Source organism: Podarcis gaigeae (assembly GCF_964106915.1).
Source record: "Podarcis gaigeae genome assembly, chromosome: 13".
Classification (NCBI taxonomy): Eukaryota; Metazoa; Chordata; class Lepidosauria; order Squamata; family Lacertidae; genus Podarcis; species Podarcis gaigeae.
The window spans coordinates 13,253,187-13,278,119 of NC_139689.1; the positions used below are offsets into that span (position 1 = coordinate 13,253,187).

Below are 24,933 nucleotides of genomic sequence, written 5' to 3' on the forward strand. Positions count from 1 at the left end.
TGCAAACAAGGCACAAAGAAAGTCCAGCAAATAACACAAAAAATCAAAACTGTATCATAAACCTCAGTTCCAATAAACATATAACATGATGATGGTTCCCAGTTGAATATGATAATGAACAAGATAATTGTGTCAATTCTTTATTCATCTATTTTGCTCTGTGTTGTTCCATTCACGCACAAAAATAAAACATTTTGGGGAACATGTGCAGTCTAGTAACCCAGCATTGGAGGCCTGGTTCTCTACAGCAACCATATATTTAACAGAAATATATCAAACATTTATAAAGAATAACAATTTGCATGGCATTTACATTTTACTGAGGAGATAAAACTGCAAAATATGACATGATGACTATCAAAGGAACGGGATAATAACCAACATGATTGTAAATATCTGATTGCTTTATCAAAGCTGATTTAAGATGAATAAGGGCTATATAATATCATATATGTCAATCCTTTCTTGTTTTTAGTTGCTCCTTGCAGTTCAGTTGAGGTCTCAACACAATAATGTAGAATTTTGGGGGAAATATGCAGCCTAGGACACCAGCACTGGAGGCTAAGATGGAGAAGATCTCCACAGCCACCATATATTTTCCTCTTGTGCTCAGATAAGTGGGGACAAAGGACAGCCACACACTGCAAAAAACCAACATACTGAAGGTGATGAACTTGGCTTCATTAAAACTGTCAGATAACCTCCTGGCTAGGAAGGCCACTGTGAAGCTGACAACAGCCAACAAGGCCAAAAACCCCAAGACACTATAGAACATGGTGAGTGACCCTTCATTACATTCCAGAAAGCCACTTCCGGCCTGCCCCAGGAGATGGGGTTGCGGGCTTCATGCCCACCCCACGTGAGCGGGGGCTGGTCCCAGCCCCCGCGAGAGCAGGGGATTCCTGGTCAGGTCTGCCCCCCCCAGCCAGCCAATCAGCTGGCTGGCTGGGGGGGCATGGCCTGTCCTATTTAGGGCCGGCGTGGAGGGGACTCGCCCTCTTTTCGCCGGCTCGCCCCCACGTTTTCCCACCCTCCCTCCCTTTAACTAGGGTTTGGTAGGTCTTGGACTTTGCTATGGACTTCGGTCTGTCGCCGCAAGGGGCATGGTAGGAATTTTTCCCAATTGGCGATTTCTGGCCTTTTGGTTTTTCGCCTACCCCGTAGCAACCCGTCACAACTTCTCGGCATTGGAGCCGGATAGTCGTTAGGACCAATGCCTAAGCCAATGCCTCTCATTTCTGAATTCAATAAAGTCGTGGCCTAATTCGCCCAATTAACGTTAAATTATGGTGTCTCGTGTCTTTATTTACCCTGGTGGGGGGCGGGAACTCGCCACGCAACAATTTCTTTAGACACAGAGTGCATATCCAAATCTGGGGATGGGGGAGACGTTGCCAGCCATACGCAACAACGAACAGCTTGAATCAGGGAGCAGGAAAGAACTATGGAGGTGGCCTGCTGTTTCCCCACCCATTTCCTCATCCTGGAACCTGGTTTGGTGACTCTGAAAGCATGGACCACAATGACTGTCTTGGCCAACACACAAGAAACTGCCACTGAAAAGATGGTGCCAAATGCTGTTTGCAGAAGGAGACACGTCACTTTCTCTGGTTGACCAATAAATAGAAAAGCACAAAGGAAGGCAAGAAGGAGGTAGGTGAGGAGAGTTTAGGTGAGGTTCCAGTTGTTGGCTTTGACTATGGGAGTGTCTCGGTACTTAATGAAGACCCAGAGCACCAATGTTGTGGAGAAAGAAAGGGAAAGAGCAAGAACTGCCAAAGCGATCCCCAAAGGTTCTCCATAAGACAAGAAACTGATGTCCTTCGGCATGCATGAATCCCGTTCCATGTTTGGGTATTGATCTTGTGGGCACTGAAGGCATTCATCCATGTCTGAAAAATGAATAAATTCTAGCTTCTATGCATTTCAGAACAATTTGTTTTCTACTAAAATAATAAATATTAAAATAACAAAATAATAAATATGAGTTGAAAGTTATTTAGGCATTTCCCTTGACCTCTTCTATGGTAACTGAGCATGCTGAGCCCTCTTTGTGCCTTTTCCTTAAGATGGAGAGGCTGTTATAAGTTTAACTTTCCCTCCAAAATTGTAACTCTGCAATCTTCAGATTTTCTCTGAACAAACACTATAACTTCTTCTGAGAGAGTGGTGGGTTTTTCCCCCTTCTTGGTGTAGATAATGACCAGCTCTCAATGACTTAGGACTGCAATGGTTAAGTATATCATGCTGTATCTTCATATCAAGAACCACATCCTTCACTGAATTCTGAACAATTTTCTCCACACAAGGGAAATGGATTTCTGAATCCCTGAGTGACACTTCATTTGAAAGGCTCTGTGCATGATGTCTCTTACCCATCTGGTTGGAAAACTTCCCTTCAGGACTTTGAATGCAGTCATAGAAACAAAATGGCTCCCCTTCCTTCTTTGCTTTATGGTAACCCAATGGGCATTTATCATTACAAACAGAACGGGGCTGCACCTGTCCACAAATGAAAGAAGAGAAGGTTTTCTGTTTTGCAAGCTTGTATATCGAAAGGACATTACATTCTGGAAACTTGAAGAACTGACTCATACAGTGCCACCATATGGGAAAGAAGACAGAATCTTTAAGACCAGAATCTCCCTGTCATGCTTAGGGGGGAAACTCTTTGGATAGTCAGATTGGCCAAGTTATTTTAGTAAGTTACAGATGGCTAAATGATCATGGAAAAGGAAAGTGAAAGATTGGTGAAGAATGGCCAATCAGGATGTTTGGCTCTGAATAAAAGCAGCACAACCCCAACATCTTCAAGTGCATCATTTATTTGACTATTGACCTCTGTAGATTTATGTCTTTAATTGCCTCAAGGTTAGGATCTGGTGGTGAAAGTGGTTTATAGATGTCACTTAATTGACACAACATTTTCAAACATTCTTCCATCCCTACACCAAAGCGGTGGGTGAACCCAGAACTGAGCAATGTCAATAGGTGAACTGTGAATCATTCTGGAAGTAATAGATATGCAACAAAAATGAATGGACCTCACCTGGTTAAAGCTTCTTCCCAAATGCTAAACGCGTCTTCTTGGGGAGCCATGGAGTCTATCTTTCTAACTTTGACTCTCTGAAAGGACTGGTTTGGAAATGTGACCCAGTTTATAACATCTAATCCAGCCTCTATCTCCCCATTTTCATTAAAGGAAACCTTTTCCCCAACAGTGTTATTAAATACAATCTTCTTAACAGAATAGTTAAGCTAAAGAAAAGCAGGGTAAAGAAAATAAAACAAAGGCAATTCTTTAGGATATGCCAAAGGCTGACAATAATTTCCACTTGATTATAGAACTTTTGCAAAGCTTTATGCTGAGTAATCATAGATATAGAGTAGAAGATGTGCATATACCACCTTGAGATAGTAATAATAAAGCAGTCCTAACCCTGGCAGGGCAGCAGCAGAATATGACAGGGAGGAACAGCCACCACTGCATCCACAGCTGTATCATTCACACATGCTGTGGTGGGAGGCAGGGACAGCAAAAAAATACTCCCTGCTCACCATCATGTATTTTTGGAATTTCCACATAATATTCAATTCTTTTTGTACTTACCGGTATCTGAATCTTGTGTGACCTGGAGCTTCTACAAATTCCTTGAGGAAACAGAAAAGCTATTGCTTCTATTCAAGGCACATATAGACATTCTTCAGAAATGAATACATCATGCCTCTGAAAACCGGGCACTGGAGAAGAACAGTGGGAGAAGACTATTGCCAGAATGTCCTGTATGAAGGCTTCCCCAAGCTGTCTGTTTGTCTGCTATAGGAAGCCCTTGGACTGAGCCAGCAGGATCCTTCCTTTGTTCTTAGTGTATTCAGGACATTACCTTCCACAACTCTTGATTCTGAAGTTTTACTCCTCCATCTACTATCATTCTGCCTTTGAATCTAGATGAATGCATGGCCTGCAATGCATGTGCTACTGCAAAGGCAGCTGTGTAGACACTGTAGCTGTGGCCAGTCATGCTCATTTCAAAAACAGAGGCATGCAGAGTCTCCAACTTCTCTTCTCCATTGCAGATGCCTTCATCCTGTAGATCTACCATAGAGTTGGGGAACTGACAACCAAATGCCTGCTCCCAGAAAACCCTAAGGAAGCCATCTTTTTTTCTCTGAAGAAGGGTTTCTCAACAGAAGAAATTTCTGAAATCCTAACACCTCACTGGAGTGGACAGCAAAGGATATAGTACCATGTAGGAAGTCTATGTCCCAATTTCTTTGAGAAGGAAAGGAAGTGAACTCCATCTGGGCTGTCATAATCCAAACTTTACCATTTCTCTTTGTTGTGAGGAGCTCATATTTTAAAGCCATGCAACTGACTTCAGGATGATCATTGTCTCAATTTCACCTTGAATGACGACTGCATTCACACTGCTCCTCAGAATGATTTCAAATAACTCGATCAATAAACTCTTAATAAAACTGGAAAAATACATTTTGGGAATTCTATCTATGAAATCAAAGCAGATGCCTCTCTGGGCTAACCTGGGGATCATATTCTGTAAGAACCTCTCTCCATTGTGATCATTTATAGAAATTACTCCAATCCATGTCCACTTGAAATATAGCAGTATCTGGAGAATTGCCTTATATTGAAGCTCCAAATTTGGGAACATCTGGTTACAGAAAGCAGGTTGGGTTGTCTTTTGTATCACTGCAGGGGAGCCATATATGATCTATACAAAATTATGTGTGGAGAAAAAGACCAATCCTGTATTATTTTTTTGTGGGGGGGGGAGACCAATCCTGTATTGTTTTTTTGTGGGGGGGGGGGGAGACCAATCCTGTATTGTTTTTTTGTGGGCTGCAAGATCATAATACAGTAGTACCTCAGGCTAAGAACTTAATTCGTTCTGGAGGTCCGTTCTTAAGTCAGTCTCTTCTAAGCAATGTAAACCTCTGAGTCCAGAGACATCAAACCTTTGCATTAAAACTCCACCTCAGCAGAATGTGTTTCTTTATATCTCATCAATCTTAATATCCTTATACACTTAGCAGCTTTTGGTTGATTATAGGTTATAAGTAACAAAATGTTTATATATATATATATATATATGCTTTCGTAGATTTTCACGGGTACAGGAATGCAGGTTTTGGTGTCCTCGGGTGTCTTCCCGTGTAAAAGTTGGGGTGTCTAGGCGACGTTTCGACGAGGTCTCACTCGTCATCTTCAGGCTGGTGCTTTCGGCTTCTTGTTACTGGAACAGAGCGGGATCTCAATGTTTGAGTTCCTATAAATACTGTAGAGGGGGTGTGGTGTCTAGCCTCCAATGTTCTGGGCAGAGAGGAAGTTCCCAGGCTAGTGTGCCTTTTCTTCTTTTGTTCCTTAATTACTTGAGAGATACCTTGAGTGATTTCTTGAGTGATATCCTGAGTACCACTTAGGTGGGTCATTAGGTGTGGATTAGTTGCTAAAGTCTTTGTGTCTTGACCTCTTGAACTTTGTGAAGAGTTTTCCTGAGAAGATGGCTGTATTGCACTTAGTTGTGCTTTGGCTTGGCTTCGTGTATAGGGGCGAGCTGTGGTTTTGTGGCTTGTGTCAGCCAGATCTGTGTAGGGATTGCAGGGGGGTGCAGCATCCGGGGGTGCCACCATGGACTGGCTACTGGATGGTGTCAGTAATTCATCTGTGGAGAGGGTCTGGGTTTGGGTCTGGTGTGGTTGATTGGTGTTGGCGTTCTGTGTGCCTCTGGATCTGGTGTCAGTTTTTGTGGGGAGGGATCCAGAGGCACACAGAACGCCAACACCAATCAACCACACCAGACCCAAACCCAGACCCTCTCCACAGATGAATTACTGACACCATCCAGTAGCCAGTCCATGGTGGCACCCCCGGATGCTGCACCCCCCTGCAATCCCTACACAGATCTGGCTGACACAAGCCACAAAACCACAGCTCGCCCCTATACACGAAGCCAAGCCAAAGCACAACTAAGTGCAATACAGCCATCTTCTCAGGAAAACTCTTCACAAAGTTCAAGAGGTCAAGACACAAAGACTTTAGCAACTAATCCACACCTAATGACCCACCTAAGTGGTACTCAGGATATCACTCAAGAAATCACTCAAGGTATCTCTCAAGTAATTAAGGAACAAAAGAAGAAAAGGCACACTAGCCTGGGAACTTCCTCTCTGCCCAGAACATTGGAGGCTAGACACCACACCCCCTCTACAGTATTTATAGGAACTCAAACATTGAGATCCCGCTCTGTTCCAGTAACAAGAAGCCGAAAGCACCAGCCTGAAGATGACGAGTGAGACCTCGTCGAAACGTCGCCTAGACACCCCAACTTTTACACGGGAAGACACCCGAGGACACCAAAACCATATATATATATATATATATATATATGCTTTCGTAGATTTTCACGGGTACAGGAATGCAGGTTTTGGTGTCCTCGGGTGTCTTCCCGTGTAAAAGTTGGGGTGTCTAGGCGACGTTTCGACGAGGTCTCACTCGTCATCTTCAGGCTGGTGCTTTCGGCTTCTTGTTACTGGAACAGAGCGGGATCTCAATGTTTGAGTTCCTATAAATACTGTAGAGGGGGTGTGGTGTCTAGCCTCCAATGTTCTGGGCAGAGAGGAAGTTCCCAGGCTAGTGTGCCTTTTCTTCTTTTGTTCCTTAATTACTTGAGAGATACCTTGAGTAAATGCACGTATCGCAGAACACAAGAATGCCGTCAAAAAAGAAGAAAAAACTTCCTCTCTTTTCCAACACATGAAAGAAACAGGACACGAAATTAATTTTGCAGATTCCAAATTGCTCTTTAACACGGAACATCACCACAAGAGAATAATCATGGAAGCCATCGAGATAGAGAAACACCCTCACAACATGAACAAGCGTGACGACACATCCCGCTTGCCAGACATCTGGAAATTAGCCCTCCCCACAAAAACTGACACCAGATCCAGATATATATATATATAGCAATTAATTAATCCTGCAATCCATAGAAATCATAAGGTTTACTTCTGATATACATAGGAAAGGCAGAGCATAATCTTTCACCTATTATTGGCTTTATCCACTTCAGGTTAGGGTAGTCCCTTTAACAGGTAACACAAGTTAATTGATCATTTGGAGTTTGGTAACCTTTTTAACTATATGTCGAGATTTATTCCATAAAGTTGCAAGATAGATCTAATTTTCAGTAATATATTTTATTTGCCTGAACTCATCCGAGGTCACACCTTGAAATGTTAAAGGTTTTGGCAATCAAATGCCATGCATATTTTCTGTGGAATCTTATGCACAAGCATATAGCATTTTGAATTAGGTATCCGTGCTATCTGACCAGAGTGGCTGGGGAAACCCAGCCAGATGGGTGGGATATAAATAATAAATTGTTATTGTTATTACTGTTGTTGTTGTTATTCCAATTGCTGGGAATGACAGGTGCGGACAGTGATGTTGCGCTCATGTCCTGCTTGTGGACTTCCCAAAGGCATTTGGTTGGCTTCTTTGAGAACAGAATGCAGGGCTAGATAGGTTGCTGGCTTAATCCAATAGGGCTTTTCTTAGATTCTTAGTTATGGAAGTATCACATAAAAAAACACACATTGCAAATAAATTGTTTCAAATGAAACCCTTTACAAGTAAACGGATGAGCAGATGCCTTGTTAACCTCTCCTACTGCATTCATGCATCTTACCTGTGGAATCTTATAGATGCTTGGGATATCTCCCATGTAGAGACAGACTTCAGAGACAGGTCCCCCAATGACTGCTTCTGGATTGTTCTGACTATCACATTTGTAGTTGGGGGTTAATTTGCCCAGTGTAGAGAAGATGATAGGTCCACCTTGCATCAAAATTGCTATTACAGATATGGAAACCCAGGGTGACATTTGGTAAAATCTGGGGATTTTCACTGATCTCCTTGACAGCAAATATCAAGGGCCAGGATATGTTGGTAGATGCGGGTTATCACCTTGTAATTAGAGTTACTTGCACTGTGAGCATGGATTTGCCACAGAATATGACATATGTTTCTCTTAAATTCCATGCATTATTCCTGAATATAGTATAATGGTTCTGATCGAGGTAAGCATGATACAAATAATAACAATAATTTTATTATTTTTATGCTGCCCATATGATGGGTTGCCCCAGTCTCTCTGGGCTCCACCAAACAAAATATTAAAATCACAATAAAACATCAATTCAAAACTTCTCTTAACAGATACCTTCTAAAAGTCAAATAATTGTTTTTCTGTCTGGCATCTGATGGGAAGGCATTCCACAGGGCGGGTGCCATGACTGATAATATTTCAATGATGAAATATTGTTGCACCCAGATGTGCTTTCATCATCTGAGCTTCCCAGCACAATGCTGATACAGCATTCAGAGCATCTCTGAAATTGTCGACATCTCAATTTCTTTCCAGATTTTGATGGTCTTTAAGTACATAGGATGATATTCAATATTAGTCATACTCCAAGTAAACTCACTGAAATATCTGAACGAATTAATCCAGTTCCCTTGATTTCAATGGGTTTACTCTGCACACCTTTAGTGTTGTTCTTCAAAATGGGGTCAAATATAAATAAAATCAAATGTAATAAGATATAACTTAAGAACATAGGAAGCTGCTTTTTAGCTCAGCAATGTGTACACTGGCTGGTCGTGGATCTCTGACATTTTCGCTGCCCTACCTCAAGGTGTCAGGGATTGAAAAAGTGACCTACTCTGGACAATGAAGATGCTCTACATTGGAGTGACAGCAGCTTCCACTTATCAATACTTTCTCAGAAAATATGACCAGATTAAAGAAACAGTTTCTTTCTTACAGTCAGAACATTCTTAAATACTTAATGCAGCTATGAATAAAACCATATGATCATCACAGTGCTGATGGGTAATTTGGCATAGCTAGGAAAGATATATCACATTGAAAAGAAACTTTTTTTAAAAAAACAAACACCTTACACATTGTCTTCAGATATGTCATTAGAAGACCTTTCTATGAAATATGTTGTACTGGCATGTCTAAATATTTGAGCTATAATGCTGGCAATGATAAAGTCTCCAGGTTGGTAAAACTTGTGAAAACTAGGAAGAGAGTTGCTGACACTAGATTTCATGTCAGATATCTTATACGCCACTAGAGGCAAAAGGACTGCAAATGGCAGTAGCTTCTGTAATATGATTCCTTCTCTACACCCATTCTGTTGCCTCCACATTATATCTTAATGGGTTCTCTGCTGGGTCTGACAGCCTGATTTGAATGGCCACAAACACGATGACCGTGCTATCTAAAATGTCCAAGATCAGATTTATAAAGCCCTCACGCAGAATTGGATTGGGGATAGTTATGGAATCCTTATGTCTTGCAGTTTTAGTCATGGTTACTACAGCTGCCTTGAGACCTGGAGAAGAAGTAGCATATAATCATGATTAATTAGGTAATTATAATGGGGAAATAATCACCTATTCTGAGTTACATTTTTGTGAGACGTTGCAGAAGAAACCATGGTCCAGCTCACTTAGGGTTGCCGTATTTCAAAAAGTAAAAACCGCAGAAATCAACTTGCCTAAGATGCAGGGCAATATGCCACCTTTCAGAAATTCCCCCGGACATAAATTCCGCCTCTGAAATCCTTGTAATGTCCAGGAAAATCTGGACGTATGGCAACCCTAAGCTCACTGGGTTCTACTGTGATTCTACTGTCAGACATAAAAAACAAAGGCCTTTGGTATAATGAGATATTCAGATGAAAAGATTACCACAAAAACTGTCTGCATTTGTCTTAAAAGTTGGCATTTTATTCATTCATTTATATTATTGCATTTTTATTTTTGCAATAATAAAGAGGACACATAGGCACAGAAACAGAACAAGTGGGTTGAAACAAAAAGTTTACAGATTCCAAGCTGAACTGGGTGGTGGATCGACCAATCAAGAAGGAGTGGGGAGTTAGAAGTTATGATTAATCTGTCAGAATTGGAAAGCCCATAAATAGCACTTAACTGTCAGCTATGTCTTAGACAGGAATTAGATGAGGGCCTGGAAAGGGTTAGTTAGGGCAGGGCAACCTAGATTCTGAAAGTTCCTAGAAGGGGCTGGGATCGTGTTCCCGGCTTAATAGAACAGAATAGCCATTCTTGGCGAATTAGTTGATTCCTGAACAAGTTAAAGTGGGATTTTAAAGTAATGTTCTTAACCATTTCTTAACCATCTCTGTATAGAGTTTTGTCTGAAATAAAGTGTAGTGCCTTATAAGAATAACAGTTAAGCTATAATCCTCATCAAGTGTATATAAAGAAAGTTATAAAGGGACTCATCATTACTTTGATCTTCTGGTTGAGGCAGGGTCAGCCTACTACCCAGACGCCAAGGTGAAGTGAACACTTCAGGTGGCAGGATCCACAGGGGTTGCAGAATCGGCCTTCAAGGAATGCATCACCTGTTGTTGCCACCAGGGTGAGAACAATGGCTGTGGCACACTCTTGGGAGGTCAGAATGGGCACCTCATTGGACGCCCCATACGAATGTTGTCTCTACAGCCATTTGGCAAATAAGAGGCACTGCTTGTCTGCTCCCACCCCTAGGTGAATATTGGAAAACACTACCACATGCAGATAAAAGTCAGCCTTCTTAAGGGTTACTGACAGGATGTGTCTGTATTTTAAAGCACCCAAATTGAGTCAATATTTTTCATTCCCATCATTACCACATTTCCTGCAATGAGCTCAAGGTGGCATTCCTTGTTCTCCCCTTCCCCATTTTATCCTTACAAAGAGTTGCCATACGTCCAGGAAAACCCAGACATGTCCTCTGTTTGGGGACCAACATGCCCATCCGGGGGGATTTTTCCCTTTTAAAGGAAATGTCCAGGTTTTCCCCAGAAGTCCCTGAGAAATTTTATTTACCACCGCTTTTAAGGCACAGATTGATGATGATGCAGTAGTGTCATAGATGAGACTTACAAATGTATATGTGTCCAACTTCCTTCGGACGAAAATAGACTGATCCATAGATCACAAAAAAACACAGTTGTGGAATATGTCTCTTGCCCGTTTAAAGTGTAATTTGATAGGTTCAAACTGGTGGGTATTGTGCTGCACATTCAGAGAAGTGGAAAGTTCAATATATAGTTCTGCTCCTATCTTACACATTAATCCAATCACTTTTAGGAATCTGTAAAAATTTAATTTAATTCTTTATTTCACACTATCTACCATGCCCTCTTACCAGATCATTCTTTGGTCCCTGATTACACACCATCCTCTTTACATCATTTTTGATGTGGGAGGGGCTGTGAAACCTTCGCTTTTCACCAAAAGTTAGCTAAATGTTCACCAAAAGTTAGCTAAAATGATGTTAGCTGTATGAATAGCAACAATTCAAATGAAGTTGATTCCAAGGTTTTTATTTCTGTTTTAGCTTCTCTGTCTCCTTCCTCATGAAGAAATGGCAGAATATTTTGAATTTGTTTGTATTTCACGGGAAGAACCTTAAATTACCTATAAAATCAAACTATATAAAAGCTGGTGGATGGTGTGAGACATCTCAGTTGGTCTCTGTCTTATGGGGCTTTTCAGTTGAAACAACTAAATTTCATTACATCAGGAGCTAATGAAAACCTGGATCGACCTGGAAGAGTAGATTATAAACCTCTGATCCTCTGTAATATTTCATTCACAGAGCTGCAATTTCCAGAGTGGTTTAACAATCAATCTCTCTTCCTGTGGAACTCTGAGAACTGTAGCTCTGTGAGGGGAGAGGGGGTCTCCTAACATCCATGAGGACCCTTAATAAACTGCAGTTTTCTAAATAAATAAATAAATAAATAAATAAATAAATAAATAATAAATAAATAAATAAATAAATGGGATGGGGAACAAGGACTATTTAAATTAGTATACTGCTGCTTTAAATGCATAGTACATGTGGTCCTCATAATGGTATGTTTAAATACAGCCTCACTGTTCAAGCCATACCTGGTTTTTTGCTACAAAGTGCGTATATATGGGCTTTTTTATTAGGGCTTTCTTTCAGCCAGAACTCACTGGAACTCAGTTCCGGCACCTCTCAGGTGGGAGCCATTGCCATTCTAGGAGAACAAGGGAGGCCTTCACGTTGAGTTCCGGCACCTCTTTTTCCAGAAAAATAGCACTGCTACCAAATAATTATCAAATTCACCATGATTACTTCGTCTTCTTCAATGCGTCCCAAGGGAGTTCCATTAGCCACAGCAAAAACAAAGGCCCAAGACAGATGGGTGCTATTAACATTCCCTGTAGCATCCAAAGCAGGTGCTTAAGACAGGCAGGTGGTGGTCACTCTGACTGCTGATACTCTGCAATGTATAGTCTTAGCTGTGAATAAGTCAAAAGAGTGACCATTCAGTGCTGCTCAGGGAACATGAGAATAAGTGCTAAGACAGGTGTGTGTTCAAGATGGTATGTTTCATGCTATTGGTGTGGCTGCTGCTTCCTCGGGCTGTGTGGAGTCTAATTGTAGCTCAATGTGGTATCAGTGACCCTCTTCCAGTAAATCACAAGTATTATCAGTCAGGAGACCTCATCATTGCTGGCATCATATCTCAGATCTACACATTTTCCAGCCCTATAACTTTCGAAAAACATCCCTCTCACGAACTCCTTGATGAAATTGTGTAAGGAATTGATTTCTTGATCATATCATTTTCCAGACGGTCTAGCTGTGTTACTGTTGCAGCAAAAAAAGAGAAATGGCGGGAGGGGGACTCTGATTATAGCATAAGCTTTCATGGGTTAGAGTTTACTTATGATGAAATGCACTTAAGCACAAAAACATTTATGCCGTAATACATTTGTTAGTTTTAGGTTTTAACCATTATCTGCCCAGATAAGATTCTTAGAATAAACTAGGAGTAAAATTACTGGGATTCCATCACTCTCTACATCTCAGTGTACATTGGTGGTAGTGGATGGTTTGTAGTTCTGGGGCTTATATCCAAAGCATCTTCCTCCAACTCTCATTCCTTTTTAAGTGTGTTGATTAGGATGAATGATGCCTACATTTCAGTCCCTTTTTAAGACAGATGTGGCTAAGCTATTGTCCTCTAGATGTTGCTGAACTTCAATTCCCATTTGACGCAGGCCATGGTGGCCATTGGTCAGAGATGTTGGGAGTTGCAGTTCGGCAGCATCTGGAGGATGCTAGCCACCCCTGCAAAGTTTAGATTTGTGGCTAGAATTTGAGATCTATTTATGTATATATTTATGGATATTGCAATAATAATAGCAGCAGCCACTGCCAAATTTGGGGAGGAGGATCAGCCAGCATTTGTCCGAACAAGGGGGCATCTCATTGCCTTTCCATGATCTCCGCTGCTGGATTCCTTCCACAGGCAGCTCCTACTGGCTGCTGGAGAGTGGGTGAAAAGGAACAGAGGCTGCTGTCGCTAAGGCCCAGCCCGTGTGACGCGCTGGCTCTCAGGGGCAGGCAGAGGGCAGGGGCCCCCTGGCCTGGAAGAAAGGGGAAGTGGAGCAGAGTGCAGGGCCGTCTTAACTGTTGACGCTAGGGGTACACGGCACCTGGGCGTCGGGCTTTTATGGGTGCCAGGCCTAGAGTCTGGTGCCAAGCATAGGAGTCCGCTGACAGACAAGCGGAGCAGAGCCATTGGAGTGCCACGGGCAGCTCTTCCGCAGACTCCAATGTTCGCTGCCCAACTCGGCTCTGCTCCACTCGGCTGTCGGCTCTTGCCCCAGCTGCATGGCGGCTAACAGTTTCTGCGCCATGCCCAGAGCAGTGTGTAATGTTGTGGGCACTGCGCGATGCATCCTGTTGCGGGTTCTTCACTGGCTTTTCCACTGTTGGTGTGCTCCGACAATGGAAAACCTAGCAAAGGAACCCGCAACTTGGCGCAAGCAACAAGATGAGCCACGCAGCACCCACAACGTTACATGGCACTACTGTGCGCACAGCCAAACAGTTAGCCGCCATGCAGCTGGGGGGGGAGGCAGCGGGTGGGGGAGGCAACTGTTAGCCGCCATGCAGCTGGGGGGGGGAGGCAACTGTGCCACCCAACATTCCCCCGCCTGGAACCCACAGGCACCTTCATACACCCCTGACAACTCTGTGCAACCTAGGGGTGCCAGGTGGATCTTTGTACCTTGGCACCGCAGATGCTTAAGACAGCCCTGGCAGAGTGCAAGGAGTATTTTTTAAAAAAGAAAAAGGAAAAAAAAACCAGTGCTTGCCCCTTTCTAAAATTTCTTTATTGGTGTGTTTTTTTCTTTTTGGAAATCTACCAAAGAATGATGTGAAATGAAATCAGGATGATGGGGTTTTCTAAGGACAGTGGAGAGGGTGTGTGCTGTGTCCCATTGGTGTGGTGGTGGTGCCACTTGCTTCTCCTGATAGAAAATACTCTGTGGGGTGGGGGGAATGGGGGGTTAAGGAGGGTAGTTGGGGGGTGAGATATGTCCCCATTTTCATCTGAAGAATGTTGGAGGGTATGCACCTTTATTCCAATGTGTGAAAGACCACACAGCTCCCTCACCTGAAGATCTTGTTCACAAGGCAGTACACATCTCCCTTTCAGTTCTCTCCCCAAATCACTATGACTTTTATTACCTGCCCATCAAAGATCCATTTTCTAAGACATGCAAATTCCTCCAATCAATTTCGTCGCCCCACCCTGTGAGAGCAGATCAGTGTAACAGGCATTACTAGAATAAGATTAGCAGAAGAGATGTACAGATCCATAAATGAAAGTGGATATCACTGCAGATTTGAAGCAGGGCAAATGTGTATGTGTGAATTCAAAATAGATTAGGGTAAAATTCAGAGATGCGCATATTCTGAAGCAGAGATGCTCTGACACAGCATGAAAATCTGATTGCAGATATATGACTCAGACCTACCAGCACATCCTGTCCTTCATATTTGCTGTCAATGAGATCAATGAAAATATCTGGATCTTCTCCAACCTCACCCTGGGCTTCCACATCTATAACAGCCATTTCACTGCAAGAGAGACCAGTCGGGCCTCAATGGAACTTCTCTCCACAAGGGGCAGATTCATCCCAAACTACAAGTGTGATGTGCATGATAATGCAGTAGCTTTCATTGTGGGTCCTGATTCAAATGTGTGTCTCTACGTGGCAATGACTCTATATATCTACAAGATTTCAAAGGTAATGTGTCTCCATAGAACATAGGATTGTAATAAGCTAGCTATACTGCTCTTGCTCCTCAGATAATATTTTGCTTTTCCCGTTTTATATTTATATCTACTCAGAGATATGGATGAAGAGTAGATATTTATATCTACTCAGAGATATGGATGAAAATGATAACCCCAGACATTCCATGTCTAGGAAATGTCATTATTGAGGGCAGAGAGTCAACAAGGTTTTGGAAGAACTCTTAACATTTCATATCTCTGGATTTTATTTTATTTTTTCTTATAGCTTGGATCTGGATTTTATTTTATTTTTTCTTATAGCTTGGATATGGCTCTACTCTAGTAATAAATGACCAAATGCAAGAAGCGTTTATCCAATGGATGTTTCCTGCCGAAGAGCATCAGGCTGCAGGAATCCTCCAACTGTTGCTGTTTTTCAGGTGGATATGGATTGGGGTGGTTTTTATCATTGGTGACAATGGAGACAGGTTTGTACAGACTGAGCTTCCTGGATTTTCCAAGAAAGGTATTTGCTTCGACTTTATCCAAAGTTTGCCAACACTGTATGTTACCACTGGTATGGAAGAAAAGGTGACCGAGTGGGTCAATACATATAATGTTATTGTTCGTAGCACTGCCAACATTGTGGTATTACAAGGTGAAATTTATACTATGGTATTCTTGAGAATGTTTCCATGGTTTCTGGAAACAGAGGACATAACAATGAAGGCCAAAGTCTGGATAATGACGGCACAGATGGAATTTACATCCATTTCCTTCCAAAGAGATTGGGAAATAGACATTATACACGGTGCACTATCCATCGCAGTTCATTCAAAGGAGATTGTGGGATTCCAGAAATTTATTCAGGGGAGAAATCCTACCTCAGAGAAAGAAGATGCTTTTCTTAGGGTCTTTTGGGAAACAGCTTTTGACTGTTCATTCCCTAAAACTGATACAGAAAGGAATGATAGAGACACCTGCAGCGGGAAAGAGCAGCTGGAGACTCTTCCTATATCTGTCTTTGAAATGAGCCTGACTGGCCACAGCTACAGTGTGTACAACGCAGTCTTTGCTGTAGCACATGCATTGCAGGCCATGCATTCATCTAGATACAAAGGCAGAGTGATAGTGGATGACGGAGTAAAACTTCAGAATCAAGAGTTATGGAAGGTAATGTCCTGAATACACTAAGAACAAAGAAAGGATCCTGCTGGCTCAGTCAAAGGGCTTCCTATAGCAGACAACCAGACAGCTTGGGGAAGCCTTCAAACAGAACATTCTGGCAATAGTCTTCTCCCCCTGTTCTTCCCCATGATGCATTTCTTTCTGGAGAATGTCTATATCTGCCTTGAATGTTAGCAATAGCTTTCCTGTTTCCCCCATGAATTTGTGCATGCTTTGCAACCCATGCACTCATTCATATTCAAACCCGGAACTATGGTGCTAGGAAGAGGTCAGCAGTTTCTAAATTAAGAGCCATGGCAGGTAAATGCCCAGATCCAGCAGCCCCAGAGAGGCCACTAAGGGCTGGGGCTCAAATAACTTCCTTCATTAAAAACAAACAAACAAAAAAATTAATTGCTTTCACTTTAAAAACCATTTTAGACCCCACCCCTAAGAAGCACCATGCTGGGCCTTCTAGGGGTAACCCTATATTTGTCTTATTTAGAATGAGGTCCTTGGAGGCTTGTTGGTATTTTCTAATGTTTGCATTTATTTACAATCCCGCAAACAACCTTGTCTTGCCCTTGCCTCTTGGATCTCTTTCTCCATGGACTCAGCTCGACAGCTGCAAATAAAACGTTGTAAGTGTGTTTTAAGTGCAATATGCAATGTGACACTAGATGGCCATGGTGAGATTTAGGGAAAATTCAATGTATTTTTTTAAAAAACACACACGCTTTTTTAAAAAGCATTTTCAGAACGGTTCCAGCCTGTGTTGATTCCAGCCTTGTGTTTATCTGACTTGTGTATGTTAATGATGACAATAGATTGGTTGCAAAGTTATGAGGGCATAGGAAATTTGCAACACTGTGAGAAGTATGCACATTGCAGGTATAGGATGGTATATAAATAAAATAAATAAATAAAATAAAATAAAAAGTAGCCAAAAGTAGCTTGTGGGAAATGAAAACCTTTTAGTCTATTTGAAGCATCTTATATATGCATATTATTTGCCTTTTGTGGTTTCAATTTAGCTTCAGCGCTACCTTAGGAGAGTCTCATTTAACAACAGTGCTGGAGAAAAGGTTTCCTTTAATCATAACGGCGATATCACTGCTGGATTTGATATTATCAATTGGGTGACATTTCCAAACCGCTCCTTTTTTCGAGCCAAAGTTGGAAGGATAGATCCCTTAGCTCCTGAAGACAAAATCCTGAGTGTTTCTGTAGAAGACATTGTATGGCCAACTGCATTTAAACAGGTATTGTAATTATCTGTACATTGTTATTAGATCATTTATGCTTCTGTATAGTTTTATTTTTATTAATGTTTAATTGTTTTTATGACCTCCCCCAAGCCGGTTTTTAGCTGTTCCCATTTCATCTGTAAGCAGCCCTTAGAAGAAGAAGAAGAAGAAGAGTTTGGATTTGATATCCCGCCTTTCACTCCCTTTAAGGAGTCTCAAAGCGGCTAACATTCTCCTTTCCCTTCCTCCCCCACAACAAACACTCTGTGAGGTGAGTGGGGCTGAGAGACTTCAAGGAGGTGTGACTGGCCCAAGGTCACCCAGCAGCTGCAGGTGGAGGAGCGGAGACGCGAACCCGGTTCCCCAGGATTACGAGACTACCGCTCTTAACCACTACACCACACTGGCTCTCTTAGTCCATGTCAGGGGGAAAGGCAGAGTATAAATAAATATATAAGAATAATGATAAAATAATAATTGTCCATCCATCGTTTTGATAGCACAAATCCTTTTGATAGGAGAACTGGAGAAATATAACTTGTGATGCATGGAACTTGAGCATCCAGACAATGGGTTGAGTGTCACCCAATCAGGAGAGACAGTAGGGAAGTTGAAGTTAGAACTTGACAGTTAAATGGTCAAATACGGCCTGTCTGACAGTTAGTGGAGATAGGATTGCTTTAGGGCTTGGGAAGTACCTAGAAAGGGCTTGGATAGAGCCTGCTTAGATCCTAGATAGGTTAAAACTGTCAGATGGTAGGTCTTAATTAGGAGTTAGCTAGACATGGCAATCCAGTTTGTTTTCCCTGAGGGGAAAATGAAGATCCTAGATGGGGCTGGAAGTGTTTTACTCAAAACATAAGACCAATGGCCATTCTAGAAGAAATCAGTCTATTCTGAGGCATGTTTAAAGTTAGAATTGTAAGAACCTTTCAGCTATCTCTGTATGGTGTGCTTATTTCATACAAAGTATTGTGCCTTGTCAGAGTGGATATCAAGTTACAGCCCTCATCAAATGTACATAAATAAAATTCTAATTTTGATCCCAAAAGTGCCTCATCCTTACTTTGACCCACTGGGCAGGGGATAAGTAGCCACAGGTTTTCCTTTCACATAAGTGCAATACTTTACTGCTGGTTATAAAGAATTACCTTGCTTCTATCTTTATTGCAGGAGATTGTCATACAACTCCCTTCTCCTCCCCAAAATTTGAATGTATAATAATGATGATGATGATTTATTTATTTATACCCCACCCATCTGGCTGGGTTTCCCCAGCCACTCTGTGCGGCTACCAGCAAAATAATGAAATACCATAAATCATAAAATATTAAAAGCTTATCTGAAAAGTATTGCCTTCAGATGTCTTCTAAAAGTTGGATAGTTGTTTATTTCTTTGACATCTGGTGGGAGGGCGTTCCACAGGGCAGGTGCCACTATTGAGAAGTTCCTCTGCCTGGTTTCCTGTAACTTCGCTTCTCGCAGTGAGGGAACCACCAGAAGGCCCTTGGAGCTGGATCTCAGTGTTTAAACACCCACTAATTTCATTTATGCACAGGTACAGCCACTTTCTGTGTGCAATGACGCTTGCCATCCAGGTTACAGCAAGAGCAAGAAGGAAGAAAAACCTTTCTGCTGCTATGATTGTCTTCTATGTCCAGAAGGGAGGATTTCTAAATTTAGAGGTAAATACATTTTATTCATAGCATTTTCCTTAGGTTATGAAATGCTATCAATCACTTGTTCAACACTGTTTATAGACAAGAATTTACTTCATATTTAAATATTCCAAATTTAGTGCTGGTGGTGATACCCACAGCATTCCTTTGTTGTTTAGCATAGCGTTCAGCTTCTCAGAACAAAAGGAAAGGAAAGGAAATTTAGAAGTAAACAGGATTTGAGCATAACAGGACAAGAAGAACATGTAGTTCACAAAAACTCTTGCTTTGTGATGTTCCAGGAATTAAAATACCATCAGTGAGGGGATCTGCTATGCGCATAGTCATGCAAAAGTAACTGAGATTGTGTACACTGGTTTTGAGCTAGGTGTCACCATACAGAGTTTTGTAAATATGCCTGAGCTAAAAAAAATTTCTAACAAATCTTTGAGAGGTCAATGAGCTTTTACTTCACTTTTGGATCCAGTTTTAAGAGTAATGTTCTTTTAAATCATTTTATTCATGGAAGAAGAAATGGGCAATGCCTCCACTACTTCCAACTCTTCATCCAACAATAAAAGCTGAAAATTGAATTTTATTTAGTATTCAGTGAGCCAAAATTTCTGACTTATTTTTTTTTGTTCATGGAAAGAAAGACTGTTGGATAGTGAAATAACTGTTGGATAATTTTATCTCACTAAAGAATATATGACAAAATGCACTCTGCTCCGTTTCCCTACCCAGAAATAGCACAGAAAAATTCACTCAGTTTTACTGAATTCAGTAATGTACTGTATGTAGAAGTACATCCATGTATAAAACAAAATCTGTTTCCTTTTTTAGACGCAGAATACTGCATTCAATGTCCAGAAGATCAATATGCAAACAAAGAACAAGATTTGTGTGTTCCAAAGAAGATCAGCTTCTTGTCATACAAAGAGCCGTTGGGGGTAATCTTAGCTAATTTCTCTCTTTCCTTTTGTTTTATCACAGCTTTGGTGCATGGGATATTCATTAAGCACAAGGACACTCCCATAGTCAAAGCCAACAACCGGAACGTCACCTACACTCTCCTCATCTCCCTCTTGCTCTCCTTTGTTTCTGCTTTGCTGTTCATTGGCCAGCCGCATAAAGTTATGTGTCTCTTTCAACAAGCTGCTTTTATCATGATATTCTCTGTGGCAGTATCTTGTATTTTGGCCAAAACGACTACAGTCATTTTAGCTTTCATGGCCACCAAGCCAGGGTCCAGTATGAGGAGATGGATGGGGAAAAGACTGGATATTTCTGTTGTTGTTTCCTGCTCCCTAGTTCAAGCTATTCTTTGTACTCTATGGCTGGCAATCTCTCCCCCTTTCCCTGATTTAGATGCACATACAATGGCTGAAGAGATTGTTCTGGAATGCAATCAAGGATCGGCCATCATGTTTTACTCTGTCCTGGGCTATATGGGCTTCCTGGCCAGTATCAGCTTCACTGTGGCCTTCTTAGCCAGAAAGTTGCCTGACAGTTTCAATGAAGCCAAGTTCATCACCTTCAGCATGGTGGTGTTTTGCAGTGTGTGGCTGGCATTTGTCCCAACCTACCTTAGCACAAAAGGGAAATACGTGGTGGCTGTGGAGATCTTCTCCATCTTGGCCTCTGGCGCTGGGTTACTGGGCTGCATCTTTGCCCCTAAATGCTATATCATTTTGATTAAGCCTGAGTTGAACAACAGGGGACAGCTAATGAGAGGAAAGAACAAATCACAAATTGGAAAGTCCCAATCTAGTTAAAGTTGGATTGAATGAGTGCCAACAAACTCAAGCTCATTCCAGGTGAGACTGAGGGACTTTTGGTGGGCAGTTCCCTGGACTGCATGGATGCGAGGTTGCCTGCTCTTGATGGGGTTACACTCCTTCTGAAGGAGTGAGTAAATAGGTGGGGGCTACTTCTTGATCCTTTGCTCTTGCTTGAGGCACAGGTAACCTCCGTGGCATGGAGTGCCTTTTATCAGCTTCAGCTGGTGGCCCAGCGTTGCCACTATCTGAACAGGGGAAACCTAACTTTGGTTGTCTATGTTTTGGTAACTTCTAGGTTAGATTACAGCAACACGTTATACGTGGAGTTGTTTCTGAAGATCCTTTGGAAATTTCAGCTGGGGGCCAAGGGGTCTTTGGCCTCCCAATTAAATATTTGAGGGGGCTGGACCCCCAAAATCGATGGGCATTGCCATTCAAATGGTGTTCATGCACCCCATCATGGGATTGACTGTGCAGAGCAGGGCTTATTCTCCCTCCAATATTTTATTCAATTTGGCACCTCTGGAGGAGATGTGATATCTAAAGGGGTGTCACATGGAAGATAGAAAAAACTTGCTTTCTCCAATGGCTTCAAGTTACAAGGAAGAAGATTCCTTCAGACTCCTTCAGGAGATTGTGGACTCCCCTTCATGCAGAAATGAGTTTAGATTCTAGGAGAGGATATATTGTTTATAATAATAATCATTTATTAATTGTAACCAGCCCATCTTGACTGGGTTGAACTGACCACACTGGGCAGCTTCCAATAGAATATTTTAAAAAACAGTGAAACATCAAACATTAAAAACATCCTGAAACAGGGTGCCTTCACATGTTTACAGAAAATTGTATAATTGTTTATTTCTTTGACGTCTGGTGGGAAGGCATTCCACAGAGTGGGTGCCACTACCAAGAAGGCTCTCAGAACTGGACCTCAGTGTCTGAGCTGAATGATGGGGGTGGAGACGCTCCTTCAGGTATACAGAGTTTTAAAGGTCAACACCAACACTTTGCATTGTGTTTGGAAATGCACTGGGAGCCAATGAAGATCTGTCGCTGGCAGTCTGTTTTGTAGGCACACGGCAGTGGCTCCTGAGAGCTGCATCCCTTAATATGCATCTTCTCATTTCCACAATGGAGTTAAACTTACTTTCTTAAACTGAATTTTCATGTGAGAAGACACTCCAGAATCAATTAACCATTTGTATGACTTTGTGTCATAATTGTTAACAGATAGCTTCTTTTCTTGCAAAAGAAAATACTTTTCTTTGTATCCTTTATTTTGGTTTGGTTGCCTAAATGCAGGGGAATTCCCCAATTTTGAGGCTTTGCCAAGTGTGGCTACACGTCCTTCTTTTTTGCAATTGAAGTAAACAACTTCTCTAGGTGTAGCCTTGATTCTCATTTGGGAGTAGAACAAATAGTTTGATTCATTGGCTCTGGCATTTCTGGCTGCAGCCATTGTTTTTGTTAGTCATGTACTCTTCCACTGAGCTAGACCCCTCCCACTAAATATCTTACTATTACACATAATTTGCTTTCACACTACAGAGGATCAGAGAAAAGGATTGATGGAAGTGCAATCAACCTGTTTTCTTTTGCAATGTTGCGGAAAACCTCTAATTCTGAATAAGTGACTATCTCCCCTGTAAGTATCAAAATTGTCCATGATTACTACTTCTCCAGATCCCAAGGGAGCTCCGGTAACCACTAAGAAAACCATGACTTGAGAAAAACAGATTCTATTAAGGTCACCTGTGAAATTCAGTTCAGGGTTTAAAGACAGGCAGGGTTAAACAGCCCACCAATACTTTACATAATACTGGGTTTGAATAAGTCCATTGAGTGGCCTTTCAATTCAGGCTCTGCTACTCAGGGACATTTGAATGACAATGAGGAAACAGGTAAAATGGTTCCAAGAAGAAATATGTTCATGCATGGTGATATTATTCATGCTCCTGGTATTATTACTACTGCTTCAAGATGTGTGTGCTGTTCCCATTGCTCGATGTAATATAAGTGGTGCTCTTCCAGAAAATCAGAAGTATTATCATTCAGGAGACCTCAGCATTGCTGCCATTATTTCCCAGAGCTACAGATTGTCCAGCTCTGTGGACTTCAACAGGCACCCGCTTCATGAACTTATTGATGACCCCATGTAAGCAACTGGATTCTTAATTATATCATTTTCCAGAGGGGTAGCAGCAACTATAAGGAGTCTTGTGGCAGCTTAATGACTGATTAATTATGGTAAAAGCTTAGCATTTTCTGGTGGACTATAGTCCACAAACGTTTATGCCAGGGGTAGACAACATGGTGACCTCCAGGTATTGTGGGGCATTAAGGTAAAGGTAAAGGACCCCTGGACAGTTAACTCCAGTCAAAGGCGACTGTGGAGTTGCAGTGCTCATCTCACTTTCACGCCGAGGGAGCCGATGTTTGTCCACTGACAGCTTTCTGGGTCATGTGGCCAGCATGACTTCTGGTGCAATGGAACACCATGAAGGAAACCAGAGCGCACAGAAATACCGTTTACCTTCTTGCCACAGCTGTACCTATTTATCTTGTTGCACTGGCGTGCTTTCGAACTGCTAGGGTGGCAGGAGCTGGGACAGAGCAACGGGAGCTCACTCCATTGCGGGGATCCAAACCGCCGACCTTCCGATCAGCAAGCCCAAGAGACTCAGTGGTTTAGACCACAGCACCACCCGTGTCCCTGTGGGGCATTAACTGTCATCAGCCCAGCAAGCCTAGCCAGTGGTCAGGAAGGAAGAGAGTGTAGTCTAACACATGGAGGACACCATGTTGACCACCCCAGCTTATGTGCCATAATAAATGGTTAGTGTTTAAGATGCTCTTGTGTCACATTCAGGGGGCCTTTTCCTTGAACATTCTCTCTGAGTTCATATAATTATATAATTGTAGCATTGGAAGGGACCCCAACAATCATTTAGTCCAACCCCCTGCAATGCAGAAATCTCAATGAAATGATGCACAAATGATGGCCACCTAACCTCTGCTTAAAAATTTCCAAGGAAGGAAAACCTATAACCTTCTGTCAGAGTCTGTTCCACTGTCAAACAGCTCTTACCATCAGGGAGTTCTTCCTGATATTTAGTCAGAATTTCTTTTTCTTTCTTTTTTTTTTGTAACTTAAAGCCATTGGTTTGGATCCTACCATCCAGAGCAGGAGAAAACAAGTTTACTCCATCTTCCATGTGACAGTTCTTTAGATATTTGAAAAAGACTATCATATCTCTTCTCGGTCTTCTCTATTTCCAGACTAACCATATTCAACTCCCTCAACCTTTCCTTTCCAATAAGGCTTGGTTTGCAGACCCTTGATTATCTTGGTTGTCCTCTTCTGCATACATTCCAGTTTGTCAATATCCTTCTTAAATTGTGTTCTCCAGGTGTGATATAAGCATGGCAGAATAGAAGAGTACTATGACTTCCCTTGATTGGGGCACTAGACTTCACTAGAATCACATTAGCTCCCCCCTTTTTTTCTTGTGTTGCTGCATCATACTGTTGACTCATGTTCAGCTTGTGTTGTACTAGACACATATATCCTTTTCACATGTCCTACAGACAAGCCAGGTGTCCCTATCTTATATTTGTGCAGCTGGTTGCGTCAGTCAACTAGCTACAAATGCATCTAACAGTGACTTCATCCCATGGGAGACTTTGTTGAAAGCTTTGCTGAAATCAAGATGCACTATGTCCACAGCATTCCCCTGATCCACTAAGTTTGTAACTCTATCATATAAAGAAGTGAGATTTGTCCAGCATGACTTGTTTTTGAGAAACCTATGCTGGGTCTTAGTAATCAAAGCATCCTTTTCTAAGTGCTCATGGACTGACCATTTAATTATCTGTAAGGAGAAAGGGAGGCTGCTT

The 24,933-nt window shown here is 41.9% G+C and overlaps 1 protein-coding gene across 2 annotated transcripts; it reads left to right on the forward strand.

Annotated features, from left to right (window-relative positions):
• Positions 1-18,251: 18,251 nt before the first annotated feature.
• On the forward strand, positions 18,252-21,387 carry LOC310828920 (vomeronasal type-2 receptor 26-like). 2 transcript variants are annotated; one of them, XM_083706994.1, is made up of 3 exons: positions 18,252-18,515; positions 19,153-19,279; positions 20,096-21,387. In XM_083706994.1, exons 1-3 carry the CDS (start codon positions 18,498-18,500, stop codon positions 21,025-21,027), a joined length of 1,077 nt encoding a protein of 358 aa, XP_083563120.1. In that variant the 5' UTR covers positions 18,252-18,497; the 3' UTR covers positions 21,028-21,387. The 2 variants fall into 2 exon arrangements, with proteins under 2 accessions (XP_083563120.1, XP_083563121.1); XM_083706995.1 differs by having other exon boundaries at positions 20,246-21,387.
• The last annotated feature ends 3,546 nt before the right edge of the window (positions 21,388-24,933 follow it).

Bases quoted from the DNA above. Each gene is read 5' to 3' on its own strand.
- LOC310828920 (XM_083706994.1), top strand. The intron at 19,280-20,095 runs GTAAATACATTT...TTCCTTTTTTAG, and splicing joins GAGGATTTCTAAATTTAGAG to ACGCAGAATACTGCATTCAA.